General features: G+C 48.9%; 1 protein-coding gene across 2 annotated transcripts in view; it reads left to right on the top strand.

Moving 5' to 3' along the window:
* TECPR2 (tectonin beta-propeller repeat containing 2) overlaps positions 1-16,911 on the top strand; it is a 100,419-nt gene that overhangs the window by 66,937 nt on the left and 16,571 nt on the right. For both annotated transcript variants that reach the window (XM_066278197.1, XM_066278196.1), the window contains exon 17: positions 4,506-4,654. In XM_066278197.1, coding sequence (XP_066134294.1) covers positions 4,506-4,654 — 149 coding nt within the window. The remainder of the gene's footprint in view (positions 1-4,505; positions 4,655-16,911) is intronic.

Below are 16,911 nucleotides of genomic sequence, written 5' to 3'. Positions count from 1 at the left end.
TAAATAAAACTGCTGCACAACATGCAGGTACAAGGTGCCGTCACACCGATTCACTAGTTGCCACCAGCCTGCCCAGGGCATGAGACAGGCGACACTGGGCTCAGCAGAGGATTCTGAGATGTGTTTAGCCCCCTTCACCTCTCAGTCCTCTCTGTACAAGTGTTCTGACCTTGAAAACATTAAAATGGCCTCACCAGGTGGTGGCGCAGTGGATCAAACATTGGACTGGGATGCAGAAGGACCCAGGTTTGAGACCTCAAGGTCGCCAGCTTGAGCGCAGGCTCATCTGGCTTGAGCAAAAAGTTTACCAGCTTGAACCCAAGGTCGCTGACTCGAGCAAGGGGTTACTCGGTCTGCTGAAGGCCCGCAGTCAAGGCACATATGAGAAAGCAATCAATGAACAACTAAGGTATCACAACAAAAAACTGATGATTGATGCTTCTCATCTCTCTCCGTTCCTGTCTGTCTGTCCCTACCTATCCCTCTCTGACTTTCTCTCTGTCCCTGTAAAAAAGACACAAAACAGGCCTGACCTGAGGTGGCGCAGTAGATAAAGCGTCGACCTGGAAATGCTGAGGTCACAGGTTCGAAACCCTGGGCTTGCCTGGTCAAGGCACATATGGGAGTTGATGCTTCCAGCTCCTACCCCCCTTCTCTCTCTCTGTCTCTCCTCTCTCTCTCTCTCTCTCCTTCTGTCTCTCCCTCTCCTCTCTAAAATGAATAAATTAAAAAAACACACACACACAAAACAAAACATTAAAATGGAAGCCTGCCTTCCGGTGCTGACAGTGTGCTGGACCACCTGGTGCTGGCATTGACTCTGGGCAATGCCAGGTCATTGTAAAGTCTAGAATGTCACTGGTCTTCTCGCTGAAAACAAGTTGCAATTTCAAGTATGACTTTAGCAAAGTGTCAAGTCATGAGAACAATTTCTGCCTTTAATTTCTTGAAGACGCAGCATCCTTCCTCTCTGCTTCTATTCCAACTACCAGTTCAGTTGCTGTTTTGGGGTGAAATGAACTCTTAAATGTGTAGCTGTTGAAGCCAATACGGAATTTTTGACTTATTACAATTCTGGTTTTTGGAAGCAAATTTGCATGATTTAGTGGCTACTTCAGATGCCCTGGTGCACCTGTGTGCATTATGTCAGGCTCCGGGAGGGTTAGCACAGCCAGGCAGTTTGTAGTTATCACTCACCTGGTCTCAGCACTGGATAAGCGAGCACTCGGTATAGGGTCAGCTTTCAGGTAACAGCAGGACCATACTTACGCAGTAATTTATGCAGAAGAGTGTTTAATAAGTAGTAAAGCACCCCCTTTCCCCAGCTGCCCCTAAGGTGCTGGGTCCCTCCGAAGACTCTAAGGCCATGTAAGGTGAGGTCCTCACTTCACCTGGAGAAGAGCCCACTCTGGCGGCACTCGGCCAGCACCCATGGCCTTCATCCTGGTGCTCACCTGTGGCTTCTCGGCCCTTACCCTGCACGACAGGACCAGGCGGTGGAGACAGAGGACAAGACCAGCACCCTCATCAGAGCAGCGGGGGTAAATGCTAGACCTTTCTGGCAGGCTTGTTTGCAAAGGCTCTGGCCAGTGTCAACATGGGGAGCCTCATGTGCAATAGAGGGGCTGGTGGCCCTGCCCCCAGCAGGAGGTCAGCCCCTCCCACCGCTGCTACCCTAGCTGAGGAGAAGACGGTGGAAACAAAGAAGGAAGAAACTCCTCTTGTAACATTCATTAGAAAACTGAACCTCTAGGAAATAAGTAAATAGTGAAACACCAAATAGATGCCACTTTTGGTTAAGGGAAGATGTCTGACCTATTGAATTAATTAATTAAAACTCCTTTTTAATGGGAGGGGAAACAAAACAGACAGGAAAACTGCCCTGTGTCTGTTAGTTGGGCTACATAGTTACCATCCCCAGCACCAGTGCCTGAACAGTGGATGCTGCCTTCCTCTCCCATGACAGCTCTCAACCTGTCAGTCTCTTAGGGTCATTGTCCCCTGGGTGGCAGCTTACTGGTCCCACTGTGGGATCAGTGGCACCAATGTCTTGGTCACTGCAGCAGGGGACAGCTGAAAGCCCTGTGCCCACTCTTATGCTTCGGTTCAGAAGTGACAGATCACTTCTGCTTATAGCTTGTGGGCCAGATGGGGCTCCACTTAACTCCCAGAGTGGTGGGGAAGGGGCAGCAGTGTCAGCACCTGTCCTGGCTGCCTTTTCTATGGGGCGATAGCCAGCCCAGGTGACCTGCGGTGAGGGGGAGCTCCGGGAAGCCCTCATTGGGCCTTTTCGTCTCGGACCTGTCTCTCTAACCCAGAGTAAGCCGTTTTGTACACTGCAGTTTATTTTCTAGCAGACTTTTGTATTCTCAAAGAATGTTTTCCTTGAGTCACGCACTCTTTATGTCCTTTTGGCGCTGCTCCCCGCTCACTCTGAGGGGCTGGCCGGCCATGTGTTCATTCCGTGGGACTCTTCACAGGAGCTGCTGCTGCCTTGAAGACTCGAACACAGAATCGCTTTTCAGTGAGCATTTGTTTCTCAGCTCTTCTGGGGTTTATTTATTGCTGAAGCTACTTCATTCTGGTTGGTACACATCTGTTAATATGTAATGTGAGAGCCCTAAGGAGTCTGTTTGAACTCCCTGGTAAGACATTCTGTAAAAGATTAAGGAAGGAAAAAATACAGTAATTTCAGTGTAAGAGAAATCATCATCTTTAGGAAGTGCACAAAAGAATACTAACTTTTGGCCCTGGCCGGTTGGCTCAGCGGTAGAGCGTCAGCCTGGCGTGCAGGGGACCCGGGTTCGATTCCCGGCCAGGGCACATAGGAGAAGCGCCCATTTGCTTCTCCACCCCCACCCCTTCCTCTAAAAAAAAAAAAAAGAATACTTACTTTTTACATAGTATGGGTTAATACTTTTAAGTTTGTCTTATACTAAAGAGACATGACAAGATTGCTACATAGCAGGATCCATGCCTATTGGTGCCAACACGGGCTGTCATCTGGTGCCAGGGACAACCATGGGAGGTGGCTGAGAGCAGCACCCACCAGTGAATGCCGCCACCCACACCACCTTTTCCCTACTGTTCAAGTCAAGCTGGCCCATCCTCTGACTTGGTCATCAGAAGACAAACCCTTCAACTTGAAAAATGGGCAAGAGACTTGCACGGATGCTTCATAAGAAGATATACAAGTGCCCCATATGCACATTAAAAGGTTCTCAACATCATTAGTTTTCAGGGAAATACAAGTTAAAACTGACGGGGTACCTGCCACTTCACACCTTCTAGAAGGGCTGACGAAAAAGGTACCACAGCGGGATGCTGGTGGGCATGTCATGGTCAGCTGGGGACACAGCAGGTTCTTTAAAAGTAGAACATCTGCCCTGTGGCCCAGCAGTTCTGCTCCTAGGTGTTTAAGAAAACTAGCAGTCCCAAAAAGTCTTCTGCAAGAATGGTTATAGCAGCTTTACTCCTAATGGTGGAAAACAGGATTGGCCCAAGTATGCACCTGCAGGTGAACAGGCGAGCTAGCGCGGTGTTCAGTGCAGTGGAATAGCCCTCCGCCGTGACAGAAGTGACTCCACGGTGACTCTCACGTGCATTTCACTGAGCCAGAGAGCGCACCAGTGACTGTTTCTGTGGCCGTCCACACCAGACAAGACTCACCTGTGGTGATAGTATTCAGAGGAGCTGTTTGCTTGGGGCAGAGGGGAGTGGCCAGAAGGTACCTGAGGGAACTTTCTGGGGTGACAGAATGTTCCATACCTGATAGGATGTAGGATACTTAGATATGTCTGTTGTCAAAGCTGATTGTACTGAACCGTGAGGTCTGCGCTCCCTGGATGTGATGTCCCAGAGCCCAAGGTAGCTGAGGTAAGGTCAGGCTGGCCCGGCTTCAACCCTCAGTTCACCCTCGGCCTCTGGGCTCAGCCATGTTCTTGCAGTGGGACCTTGGGCACATGTCTTCATGTCTGAGTACCGATGGCCTCGTGGGGGCTGGGAGGCTGGAATGCAGTAGCGAGGGTCAGGGAGGCCGTGAGGACGGCTGTGAGCCAGTCCTGCAGCAGCTGGCTCTTCTCAGAGGCTCCTGCCCCCTTCCTCTTTCCATCAGCTTAATCAACACGAGAAACACGAACGGAAAGGGAAGATTCCAGGAGACTTTGCTAGTTCACCTTCATTCCAGTTAGGGTCAGGATTACCTGTAAAGATGGGTTTCCTCTCCCCGATCCAGAATCTGCTGGTAATGGTCACATATCTGATGGAGCTGATGATGGACCCGTGTGCTTGGTGGCTCGGCACCGTGCTGATGGCATCTGGACTGCTCCACTGTGGCACAGAAGGGCTGCTGTGTGGCACCTGGCAGGCAGAGGGCAACCAGAGGCCTTGGTCGCTCTCCTCTTCTGTTCCTTTGCGATACACAGTCACAACGGATGGACTCAGTGAAAGATGAGTCATTTTGCAAAAGTAGTTTGTGTTCACGTGTTTCCTTTATTTGACTGTAGGAGCTATAAAACTGACGAGCTTGGCTTGTGGAAATCAGCATGTATGGGCGTGCGATTCCAGGGGAGGTGTATACTTCCGTGTGGGAACCCAGCCTCTGAACCCCAGTCTGATGCTTCCGGCCTGGATAACGATTGAACCACCTGTCCAGGTAAGCTCGAGTTAACTGATGCCAGCCTGCCCCTTCGTGAGACAGAAGATGCCAGGGTGCTGTTGTTGGGGACGGCCTGGGCAAGCCTCCCAGCAAAGGGGACAGAGGCGTGGGTCTGGGGACCAGGCGGTCCCCATTCATTGGCCTCCCACACTTGAAATCTGATGTTTGTAGAGTTTAGAGCTGATTAGATTATTAAAATTATTTTAGCCAACACCAAATTTTTTTCTTCCCCAAATTTAAAATACGTTGTTTCTAACTTTTTACAAAATGAGCATTTTTTTTAACCAGTATCCAAAAATGTAGAGAAGAAAGTAAAAGTCACTTAAAATCTTGTGGAGATAATCTGTTAATATCAGCATTTTGTGAGTGCCTTTCCTGGTTTATTCAAGAACTTCTATCTCCCACTGCCCGTGCCCTGTGTTTCATTTCCCATGTACTCTCAATGTTTTCCTGTCGCCCTGGACTGTTCCACCAGAGAGTCAGAAGCAGAGGTCTGACTCAGTGCACAGTTACCCTTAGCAACCGAATGGGCTTGGCTGCTTCACTAAGTTTGTTTCTGTTGAAATTTGTAATAGGAGGCTGCTAGTCCCCACGGGGTGACTGTTGGAGAAAACATGAAGTTGCCCTCTGCAGAGGTGGCAGCAGGGCGGGAGTGGTTTGTTTTTGAGCAAAAACCACTTGAGTGGGACAGGAAGGAAACCAAGGGTTTGGCAAAGTCCTGTGTTCACGACTGTGTACATCTTGGGCATCATAACCCTCAGGGATGGGGCAGCAGAGGTCAGGGGCCAGGTGTAGGACCAGGCATGAGGACCGGCAGTCCTGTCCCTCGGACCCAGTGTGGTGGGCGGCCTGACAACGGAACCGAGTGTGTCTGGAGTTCTCTTGGGCTACTGGTGAGTGGTCACGGCCGCAGGAGGGCTCCATGTGACTGCCTCCCTCACAGGGTTCCTGGGAGAGTGCGCGCAGTGCTGTGTGTGACGGCGCTGAGTGCTTTAGAAAGCGCTGTGCGGATGTGAGCTTACAGAGGGCACAGACGTGCACGTGCGCTTCCTCTGTGCTCGGTGCCCAGCACCTGGCGCAGGGCTGTTGTCTGGTACCTTGAGACAGCAGGTGTGCGGGATCGTGAAAGGCAAGCTGGCTGAGCCCAGCGTCCTCACGGCTTTCGAGTTCTCTGTAGACAAGGCACCGTCTTGTTTCCTCACCCCTCAGTATGTCTCTGTCAACACCTTCCTTTTGTTCCTTCTGACACTTGTATATTATTTCTTTCTTTTTTTAAGATTTTATTTACTGATTTTACAGAGAGAGAAGGTGGGGGAGGACCAAAAGTATCAATGCATAGCTGCTTCACTTTAGTTGTTCATTCTCAACTAAATGTTTGCTTGCTTCTCATTTTTGCCTTGACCGGGCAAGCCCAGGGATTTGAACCGTTGACCTCAGCCTTCCAGGTCAACGCTCTATCCACTGTGCCCCCATAGGCCAGGCTGTACATTCTTTAGAGTTATAATTCACCCTTTTATAGCACACAACTCAGTGGTTTTCAGTATATTGACAGAGGCATGCAGCAATCACTACGATTCCATTCCAGAACTTTTATCACCCCAGAAAGAAACCCTGTACCCATTAGTAGTCACTTCCTTTTCTCCAGGAACCCCCACGCCCTCAGCATCTGGCAGCTACTAGTCTTCCTAGGTCTCTGCATTTGCCTGTTCCCTATGAACAGAGCTGTACCCTCTGTGGCCCTCTGTGTCCGCCCGCTTTCACTGAGCACCGTCTTCTCAGTTTGCAGTTACTGAGCTAGCGTGTGTCAGCACCTCATTCCTTCCGTGACTGCAGGACACTCCGTCCTGTGGTGTGTCACATGTTGTTGATCCGTTCGTCAGCTCACGACATGGAGATGGTCCTACTTTTTGCTATGAATAACGCTGCTGTGAATACTTATATGTGAACGTTTGTGCGGGCGTGCGTTTTTAGCTCTGTTGGGTAGAACCTGAAGTGGAATCACGGGGTTGTGTGGTCATAGTCTGTTTAACTTTCTACGGAACACCAGACTGTCGCCACAGCAGCTGCACTGTTTACCTTCTACCAGCAATGGATGAGGGTTCCAATTCTTCATCAAAAAGTGTTTCTTGCCTGACCTGAGGTAGCGCAGTGAGTAAAAGCGTCGACCTGGAACACTGAGGTCGCTGGTTCGAAACCTCAGGCTTGCCTGGTCAAGGCACATATGGGAGTTGATGCTTCCTGCTCCTCCCTCTGTTCCTTCTATCTCTTTCTTCTCTCTGTCTCTTTCTCTCTCTGTGTCTCCTCTCTCTCAAAAAAAAAAAAAGTAAATAAAAATACCACAGTTTAAAAAAAAAAAGTGTTTCTTGCCAATTTATTTTATTCTGGTAGTAGTTCTAGTAGGTGTAAAGTGGGGCAGGAACAGGAAGTACCAACTCATAGTAGTTGCTTCTTGTATGCACCCTGACCGGGCAAGCCCAAGGTATCGAACCGGCAACCTCAGCGTTCCAGGTCAACGCTCTATCCATTGCACCACCACAGGTCAGGTCTTTTCACTTTCTTTCTGATGTCCTTTGCACGGAAGGTTTTTTTTGTTTTTGGGAAGGGTTTTTTTTTTTTTTTGGTTTTTTTTTTACAGAGACAGAGTCAGAGAGAGGGATAGATAGGGACAGACAGACAGGAACGGAGATGAGATGAGAAGCATCAATCATCAGTTTTTGGTTGCGACACCTTAGATGTTCGTTGATTGCTTTCTCATATGTGCCTTGACCGTGGGGCTACAGCAGACTGAATGACCCCTTGCTTGAGCCAGCGACAAGGTCCAAGCTGGTGAGCTTTGCTCAAACCAGATGAGCCCACGCTCAAGCTGGCGACCTCGGGGTCTCGAACCTGGGTCCTCTGCATCCCAGTCCGATGCTCTATCCACTGCACCACCGCCTGGTCAGGCTGCACAGAAGTTTTTTATTGTGATGCAGTCTAATTTATCTGTTTTAGTTTTGTTGTAATCCTTTTGGTATACTGAGAACCATTGGCAAAGAAGATTTATACTTTTTTTTAGAAGTTTTGTAGTTTTAACTCTTTGATTCGTCTTGAGTTAATTTTTTTTTAGTTAATTTTTGTATGTGGTGTGAGGAAGGTGTCCACATTCATTCTGTTACATGTAGCTATACAGTTACACCAGCACCATTTATGGAAAAGACTGATTTTTCCTATTGAGTTGTCTCAACAACCTTGTCAAAATCAACTGATCATAAATATGAGGATTTATTACTGGACTCTTAGTTCTGTTCCAATGATTGGTAGGTATGTCTGTCATTATGCCAGTAACACACTGTTCTGAATATGAGCTTTGCCATAAATTTTGAAATCAGGAAGTGATTTTTCTTTATAAACATTATTTTGCCTACCTGTGTCCTTCTTATATCTGTGTGAATTTTAGGATCAGTTTGTCAATTTCTGCAAAATGTCAATTGGACTTTTTTGTTGTTGTTTATTTTGTTGATTTTAGAGAGAAGAAGAGAGAGAACGAGAGAGAGACAGTAACATCGATCTGTTCTCCTAGGTGTCCTGACTTGGGATTGAACCCCCAACCTCTGTACTTCAGGACCAACTGAGCTATCCTGCCAGGGCCAGTTGGGCTTTGATAGGAACTGTGTTGAATCTGAAAGCTGAAACGCCCACTAGTGGGTGGTAGGGACCAGGTTGACCAGCACTGCAAAAGTGGGCAGTTTTTATAAAAAGTTTGACGACCCCTGCTGTAGATCATCTGAGGAAGTGCTGCCATCTTAACAGTATTAAATCTTCCAGTCCATGAACATTTAGTTAGATATTCTCTCATCTCTTTCAAAAGGTTTGTAGTTTCCAGAGCTTGCATTTTATACTACTGTTGTTAATTTATTCCTGTTTACTTTATTTATTTATTTTTGGGGGGGCAATGCTGTTATACATGGAATTATTTTCATTTCATTTTCAGATTGTTTATTGCTAGTATAAGTTTTGGTATATTGATCTTGTATCTAGAAGCCTTGGTAGATCTATTAGTTCTAATAACTTTTTGTAGATTCTTTAGGATTTCTATATATTTCCTATATATAAAGTCATGTCATCTTCAAGTAGAGATAAATTTATTTTTTTCTTTCCCTATCTGGATGTGGCTTTGTTTGTTTGTTTTGCAAGAGAAAGGCAGGAAGGGAGAGAGAAGAGAAGCATCAACCCGTAGTTGTGGCACTTTAGTTGTTCATTGATTGCTTCTCTTACGTGCCTTGACCCGAGGGCTCCAACCGAGCCAATGATCCCTTCTCAAGCCAGCAACCTTGGGCTCAAGCCAGTGACCTTTGGGCTCAAATCAGTGACCATGGGGTCGTGTCTGTGATCCCACACTCAAGCCGGCGACCTTGTGATTTCGAACCCGGGTCCGCAGTGTCCTGTTTCCGTGCTCTCTCCGCTGTGTCACCATCTGGTCAGGCAGGAGGGTTGGATTTTGTTAAGTGCTTTTTCTACCTCTATTATGATGATTACGTGGGGTTTTCCTTTATTAATGTGATGTAGGAAATTGATGGGTTTTGCATGTTGGACCATCTTTTATTTCTGGGATAAATTCTACTTGGTCGTGGTATACAGTCCTTTGTGTATATTGCTGGATTTGGTTTGCTAGCGTTTGTTGAAGATTTTTGTATCCATATCTGTGATACAATAATTGGTCTGGTTTTCTTTTTTTTGTCATGTGTTTGTTTGGTTTTGATATCAGGACTGTGCCAGCCTTTGAGATGAGTTGGAGAAGTATTTTTTTTTTCATGTTTTGTAGAAGAGTTTCTTTTTTTTTTTTTTTTTGTATTTTTCCGAAGCTGGAAACGGGGAGAGATAGACAGACTCCCGCATGCGCCCGACCGGGATCCACCCGGCACGCCCACGGGGGGGGGGGGGGGTGCTCTGCCCACCAGGGGGCGATGCTCTGCCCCTCCGGGGCATCGCTCTGTTGCGACCAGAGCCACTCCAGCGCCTGGGGCAGAGGCCAAGGAGCCATCCCCAGCGCCCGGGCCATCTTTGCTCCAATGGAGCCTCGCTGCGGAAGGGGAAGAGAGAGACAGAGAGGAAGGAGAGGGGGAGGGGTGGAGAAGCAGATGGGCGCTTCTCCTGTGTGCCCTGGCCGGGAATCGAACCTGGGACCCCTTGCACGCCAGGCCGACGCTCTACCACTGAGCCAACCGGCCAGGGCCTAGAAGAGTTTCTTAAGGATTGGTGTTAATCATTCTTTAAGCATTTGTAGAATTTATCAGTGTAAGCCTGTTTTGTTTTTAAGGCTTTATTTATTCATTTTAGAGAGAAGAGAGAGAGAAGGGGGGAGGAGCAGGAAGCATCAACTCCCATATGTGCCTTGACCAGGCAAGCCCAGGGTTTTAAACCGGCGACCTCAGTGGTCCAGGTCAGCACTTCATCCATTGTGCCACCGCAGGTCAAGGCCTGGGTTTTTCTTTGTGGGATGGTTTTTTATTACAGATTCAGTCTGTTGTTGTAGGTCTATTCGAAATTTTGTTTTTTCTTGATTTAATCTGAACGGTTTGTTTTCCTAGGAGTTTTTTCATTTCATCTGTTTCCTTATTTATTGGCATTCTGTTGTTCATTAATTCCCTTGTAATCCTTTTTATTTCTGTAAGGTTGGTAATTGTGTCCCCTCTCTTCTATCTTTCTTACTATAGAAATTTGTCTCTTTTTTTCTTAATCTAGCTAAAATTTGTCATTTTTTTATCTTTTCAAAAACGTATGAGTTTTGGCCCTGGCCGGTTGGCTCAGCTGTAGAGCGTCGGCCTGGTGTGCAGGGGACCCGGGTTTGATTCCCGGCCAGGGCACATAGGAGAGGCGCCCATTTGCTTCTCCACCCCCCCCCCTCCTTCCTCTCTGTCTCTCTCTTCCCCTCCCGCAGCCAAGGCTCCATTGGAGCAAGGGATGACCCGGGCGCTGGGGATGGCTCCTTGGCCTCTGCCCCAGGCGCTAGAGTGGCTCTGGTCGTGGCAGAGCGACGCCCCAGAGGGGCAGAGCATCGCCCCCTGGTGGGCAGAGCGTCACCCCTGGTGGGCGTGCCAGGTGGAACCCGCTTGGGCGCATGCTTGGGCGCATGCGGGAGTCTGTCTGACTGTCTCTCCCCATTTCCAGCTGAAAATAAAAGAAAAAAAAAAAAGTATGAGTTTTGTAGATTTTTCTCTCTCTACTCTCTAGTTCATCTCTTTCCACTTCAGTCTTTCTTCCACACTGTTTTGTGCACAGTGCTTTGCCTGCTAGTGTTTCTGACAGCTCCTGGCAGTACCGGTCACATATACTCCACCCAGTGGAAGACTGGGAGGAGTTCGGACTGCAGAGCGTGCAGGGCCCCAGCACGGAGCCATGCCAGGGTCAGGGAGGGCGGCTGGGTGGGCGAGCGCGGTCTGCGGGGCGGTGGCGATACAGGATGCTGGTGAATGGGGTGAGCACATAGGTGCCTTCTCTAGGCCTTTGCCTGTCGGGTCACCATCCAGGATGCAGTGGAGTGGCCGGCCAGTGGGCACAGGCAGCAGGGTCCCAGCCTGCCTGCCTCCACTGTGCTGCTCTCTGCAGCTGCTCCGTCCCCTCCTGCCCACGGCTCAGCCTCAGGGCTGTGCTGGAGACCGTGAAACCACAAACTCTTCCTCCATTTAGATTCTAGAATAACCTCTCGGAAGCAGAGCTAAAATTGGGAGAAGAAAGGCTTACTTGGAGTGCTCTCTTGACTGCAGTGATCAACAGCTTTGCCCTGTAAAGTGGCCAAAGTAGAACAAATTCACATGAAAGGGCCTCTGAGCTGTGCTCTGAATAAAGCAGCGATTGCTTAATGTGCTGTTAAACAGTAACCATTTCAAGTATCCTGCTGAATAGAGCCCCGTTTCCTCACTCAGTGAGCTTTTAGTGTGCTGCAGAAGAACTCGCTCTGCCCTGGAATTTGTAGGTTCAAAACGCTTTTCACTTGGGTTCCTGTGGGGGGAAAATCAGGCTCACATTTGCACAGGTCTTTGTACAGCACTTTGTCCAGCACTGCTCTGTCCCCAACCCTGTTTTCACTCCAGAGGGTAGAAGTCAGGGGTGGTTCTCCCCATTGACAGAGAAGCATGCTACTTGGGACCACTGAGCAACTGTCCAGCATCACAACCGTAGTGAGTGACCAGCCTGGTCTGGGACCCAGCCCCGCCATCCTGGCATGGTCTGGGTGGGGGTCTGCACTGGAACTGACCACTTAGTTGCTGAGATCCAAGTGACCACAGGTACCGCTGCTGGGGGACACTCACCTTGTGCCAGGCTAAGTGCTTTAAGCACACCTTCCCATATAGTCCTCACAGCCTCCCCGTAAGTGGTTATTCTGGAGAAAACCCCACTCAGAGAGGATCAGAAAGTTGCCCAAGGCTTCATGGCTAAGGTGGCATGCTGGACTCTATGTGTGTGCCACCCCAGCTGGGTGCTGAGGACCGAGCCTGGGCCAGAGCATTGACTGCGTCCCTGTAGCGTGCCCTCACACATGGTGTTTTAGGACAAAGCTGCCCAAATCCAGGAATTGCAGAGTCTTGGGAAGATGAGTCCAGCATGGGGGTGGGGGGCTTCACAGAAAGGGTTTAGAAAGTCAGGACATCAGGTTAAATCCAGGTGTTCGAATGTCAGTGCTTTATGGGCTTTTGTTGTTGTTGTTTGTTTTTTTGTATTTCTCTGAAGCTGGAAACAGGGAGGCAGTCAGACAGACTCCTGCATGCGCCTGACTGGGATCCATCTGGCATGCCCACCAGGGGGCAATGCTCTGCCCATCTGGGGCGTCACTCTGCCGCAATCAGAGCCATTCTAGCGCCTGAGGCAGAGGCCGTGGAGCCATCCTCAGCACCTGGGCCATCTTTGCTCCAGTGGAGCCCCAGCTGCGGGAGGGGAAGAGAGAGATAGAGAGGAAGGAGAGGGGGAGGGGTAGAGAAGTAGATGGGTGCTTCTCCTGTGTGCCCTGGCCGGGAATCGAACCTGGGACTCCTGCACACCAGGCCGATGCTCTACCACTGAGCCAACTGGCCAGGGCAGTGCTTTATGTATTTTAATCATGACCCACCTCTTTCTACTTCATTTTATTTATTCTTCACCTGAGCTTCCTGGTCTGCGTGCAGGACGCATTTGCGTTTGGAACAAATGGACGAGGTGATGGATGCTGAAGGGCACAGCATGAGCCACAGGAGTCTTCTGGAATTAGTTGCAATTTCTCTATTTCTGTTTCCTGTTCTCGTCTCTGGTAAAACCTCCCTTGTGTAGTAGTTTTGGGGTGAAGTTTTAACAAAGCACTGAAAACAAATGACTCAGTTTTCAGACTTGCTAACATTTAGCTGGATTTGGAGAAAATATTTATAGTTGTATTTAGCATCTTTTTTTGGAGTTCACTGCGTCAGCTGGAGAATTTTTGTTCCCATGAAAATGATCTCTGAAGCTAGTAGCACAGCTGCTGTGATTTCCGGTGCTGCTGGCACTGTGTGTGCAGATGAAGGAAGGTGGTCCTGGTGGTGGTCCGGCTCCTGCGCCCCAGCCAGGCCCTGCCTCTTCTCTCAGACAGATCTGCTTTGTGCCTGGTGCTCCCCTCTGTCTCCTGAGCAGAGCTGAGCCCTGGTGCCTGTGTTCCACACACTGGTAGGCTCCATCGGTTTCTCTAGGGCCCTTTACTCTGCCTGGAAAAGACACACTTGGAAAACTAAGACAGATATGACTACAGGTGGCCAAGCTAACATTAAAATTTATTTTAGCCTGATTGGTGGTGGCACAGTGGACAGAGCGTTAACCTGGGACGCTGAGATCCCAGATTCGAAACCCCAAGGTTGCCAGCGCGGGATCAACACGATCCCAAGGTCACTGGCTGGAGCCCAAAGGTCGCTGTCTTGAAGTCTTAGGTCGCTGGCTTGAGCGCCCCCTGCCCAGTCAAGGCACTTAGGAGAAGCAATCAGTGAACAACTAAAGTGACACAACTTTGACTTGATGCTTCTCATCTCTCTCCTTTCCTCTCTCTCTGCAAAAAAAAAAGTATTTTAAATTCAGCTTATTTAGTTATGCTTAGCTATATGAACAACAAATAAAATAAAGATACAAACATTCCCCTATAGGGAATACCGGTGAGAATGTCATGCTCACAGATGCTGCAGTGGAGATGGGCTGGAACTCGATGTAACTTTACATACCAAGATCTTTAGAGCAGTTCATCCTGACAACAGGAGGGCTTTCATTAGAGAAGCAGCAGTGTTAGAGAGGACCCCGCTTCCCAAGCTGCACCTTCCATTGATCCATCAGAGGAAAACCTCATCTCAGGGCAGCAGGACAGCGCAGTTAAAGGAGTTTTTCTCTTGGCTCCTGAGCTAAGGCCATGCTACATAACCCTCAATGTCACTGTTACTCCTTCCATCCTCTGGTGGTACCCGCTGAGCTGTTAGAGGCCCCCACACCCGGGTACAGAGACAGTGGAAGGGGAGGGGGACCCACACCCCAAAGCCAAGCTCGGTGGGTACAACTGAGCCCCTGCTTCTAAGAGTTTGGGGGTATTTGCTCCTGGAATTAAAGCATTAGCCTTGGGGGTGACGAGGCCAGCTCTCTGACCTCTCTGGGATGCTGTGGATTCAGTCCCTCTCCATGTCCTCATGAACAGCGCTGAGCAGCAAGTCAGCCTGGTCCCTGGACAGGACCTTCCCCGACACCGCACAGCCTCCCCGCAGCATGGGAGTGACGGCATTCTGGACAGAGAGCAGAGAGCTTCGGGGCCAGAGCGGTAGACAGTATCACCCCAGCAGCCCCTGGTTTTTACTATGAAAGAGAGAAAACTGTGCTGGCTACAGGGTTAGTGCCTGGAGGGCCTCTGCTCCTTAAGTGGGTGTGTTCACAGCCTTGCTGAGGGAGTGATGTGTCCACAGTGAAACCCAACGTCACAGGGCTCTGACGTGTGGCTTCATGGAAGTATTTGTATCCCATGGGGAAATGCTCACAGTAGTTGATGAATAACATTATCAGTTACAAAATGTGTTTGATGGTTCTATTTTTGTGTAAAAAAAAAAAAGTATCCACTGAAAAAGTCTGTAAAGATTCACAGCAAAGCCTGACCGTGCAGTGGCGCAGTGGATAGAGTGTCGAACTGGGATGCGGAGGACCCAGGTTCGAGACCCCGAGGTCGCCAGTTTGAGTGTGGGCTCATCTGGTTTGAGCAAAAAGCTCACCAGCTTGGACCCAAGGTTGCTGGCTTGAGCAAGGGGTTACTCGGTCTGCTGAAGGCCCATGGTCAAGGCACATATGAGAAAGCAATCAATGAACAGCTATGCTGTTGCAACAAAAAACTGGTAATTGATGCTTCTCATCTCTCTCCGTTCCTGCCTGTCTGTCTCTGTCTCTGACTCTCTCTCTGTCTCTACTACAGCAAAGTGCTAATAGTAGCTCCATCAGGGCGGTGCTATTGTGGCTGGTTTTTCCTTCCTTTAGTTTACCTCTCTTCTCTGAATATCTTGCAATTAACATATTAGTATGGAAAAAGTAGTTAAAAGCTCAGTTGGTTAGAGCATTGTCCCAAAGAGCAGAGGTTGTAGTTGAGTCTCCCATCAGGGCACATACAAGAACAGATCAATATTCCTGTCTCCCTTTCCCCCCCCCCATCTCTCTGTAAAATCAATTAAAGAATTTTTTTAGAAAAAGAACCCAGTGAGACTGTATGCTAAGTGCAGCTGTGGCCCCCACACTGGTGGTGAGGGGACCACTTAGCAAGTTTTCACAAGTTATTATAAATAATTAAGGATGTACTTTGGAACACCATTTAAAATCATGTTCTGGCAGGTGTTGATAAGGAGGATTGTTCCGGGTAGTGCAGGAGCTTTAGTGGCTTTGGAGCTGGCCTTTGCCACTCACTAGAAACGTTTCAGGCCTCCTGTGCAGGCCACAGCCAGCACGCTCCGTCGCCAGGAGGAAGGTGACACACATGCACACGCCTGGTAAAGCGTCTGTTTTTACTGTGCTCACCGTGTACTCGGAAGAACTGTGTGGGGTTTGCTTTCAGTTTTGTAAAACACAGAAACCAAAAATGAGAACATCCCACTAAATACCTAGAAGAATCTACAACAAAGTTACTATTTTTGGTCAAAGGATTTTGAGTGATTATAATACTCACTTCTGCCTGGCTCGTGGTGGTGCCATGGATAGAGTCTTGACCTAAAATGCTGAGGTTGCCGGTTCGAAACCCTGGTCTTGCCCAGTCAAGGCGCGCATGACTAACAAATCAATGAACTACTAAAGTGAAACAACTATGAGTTGATACTTCTCGCTCCAACCCCCCCCCCATAAAATCAATAAATAAAAATCTTAAAAAAAGACAACGTTTCTGACGCAGTAGATAGAGCATTGACCTGGGATGGTAGGTCCCAGGTTTGAGACCCTAGGGACACCGGCTTGAGTGCGGGCTCTTGCACCTTGAGCGCTGGCTCACCAACTTGAGCCACAGGGTCAATGGCTCGGCCAGAGCCCTCCGGTCAAGACATGTATGAGAAGCAACCAATGAATAACTAAAGTGCCATACCTATGAGTTGATGCTTCTCATCTTACTCCCTTCCTGTCTGTCTTGCTCTCTCTCAGAAAAAACAAAAACAAAACCTCATTTCTGTCTTCCCTATTTGCCTATAATGGGCAAGATTGTTTTTTATGATCAGAAGAACAGGTACATTTTACAAAGGATCCAAACCTTGTGGGTCAGGTGCAGCCCTTCTGTTCCAGGGCACCTCCTCTGAGCGCCCCCAGAACTCTGTACTGATGTCTGCCTCCAAAGTCGGGTGGACAGATGGGTGGCCCAATACGAACACAACCCATGTCCTGAAGGAAGAGCAAGAAGAAGGGGGACGTGGAAAAGGTTTGAAGAAATATGGCTGCCAGTTTTCCAGGTTTGAGGAAATGATTATGTTATGTGAAGTTGCGAGACCCAAAAAGAATCCATTTTGTTTTCATCAGTCATACCTGTGAGTAGGTAGGTTACCGTCAGGTAGTTCTACAAGGTTTGCCAGCCCCTCCCCGCCACGTTCCCTTTTTAGCTTCCTGTTCCTGAATGTCAGCTCGGGGCTGTACCCGGGTTCTAGCTCCAGGTGTGTTCAGTGACCCCCACTGGAAGAGGAGGTGCTGAGCTCCTGCGTGGCCGCGCACCGGCCTGCCTGCCTCCGTCCTCCCGGAGGCACAGCGCCGCCCAGCACTCGCAGGGCCGTGACGGCACGTGCCCTCTCCACAGC

This window comes from Saccopteryx bilineata, chromosome 4 (assembly GCF_036850765.1).
Source record: "Saccopteryx bilineata isolate mSacBil1 chromosome 4, mSacBil1_pri_phased_curated, whole genome shotgun sequence".
NCBI classification, from domain to species: domain Eukaryota; kingdom Metazoa; phylum Chordata; class Mammalia; order Chiroptera; family Emballonuridae; genus Saccopteryx; species Saccopteryx bilineata.
This window is presented reverse-complemented; position numbering and strand designations above follow the sequence as displayed.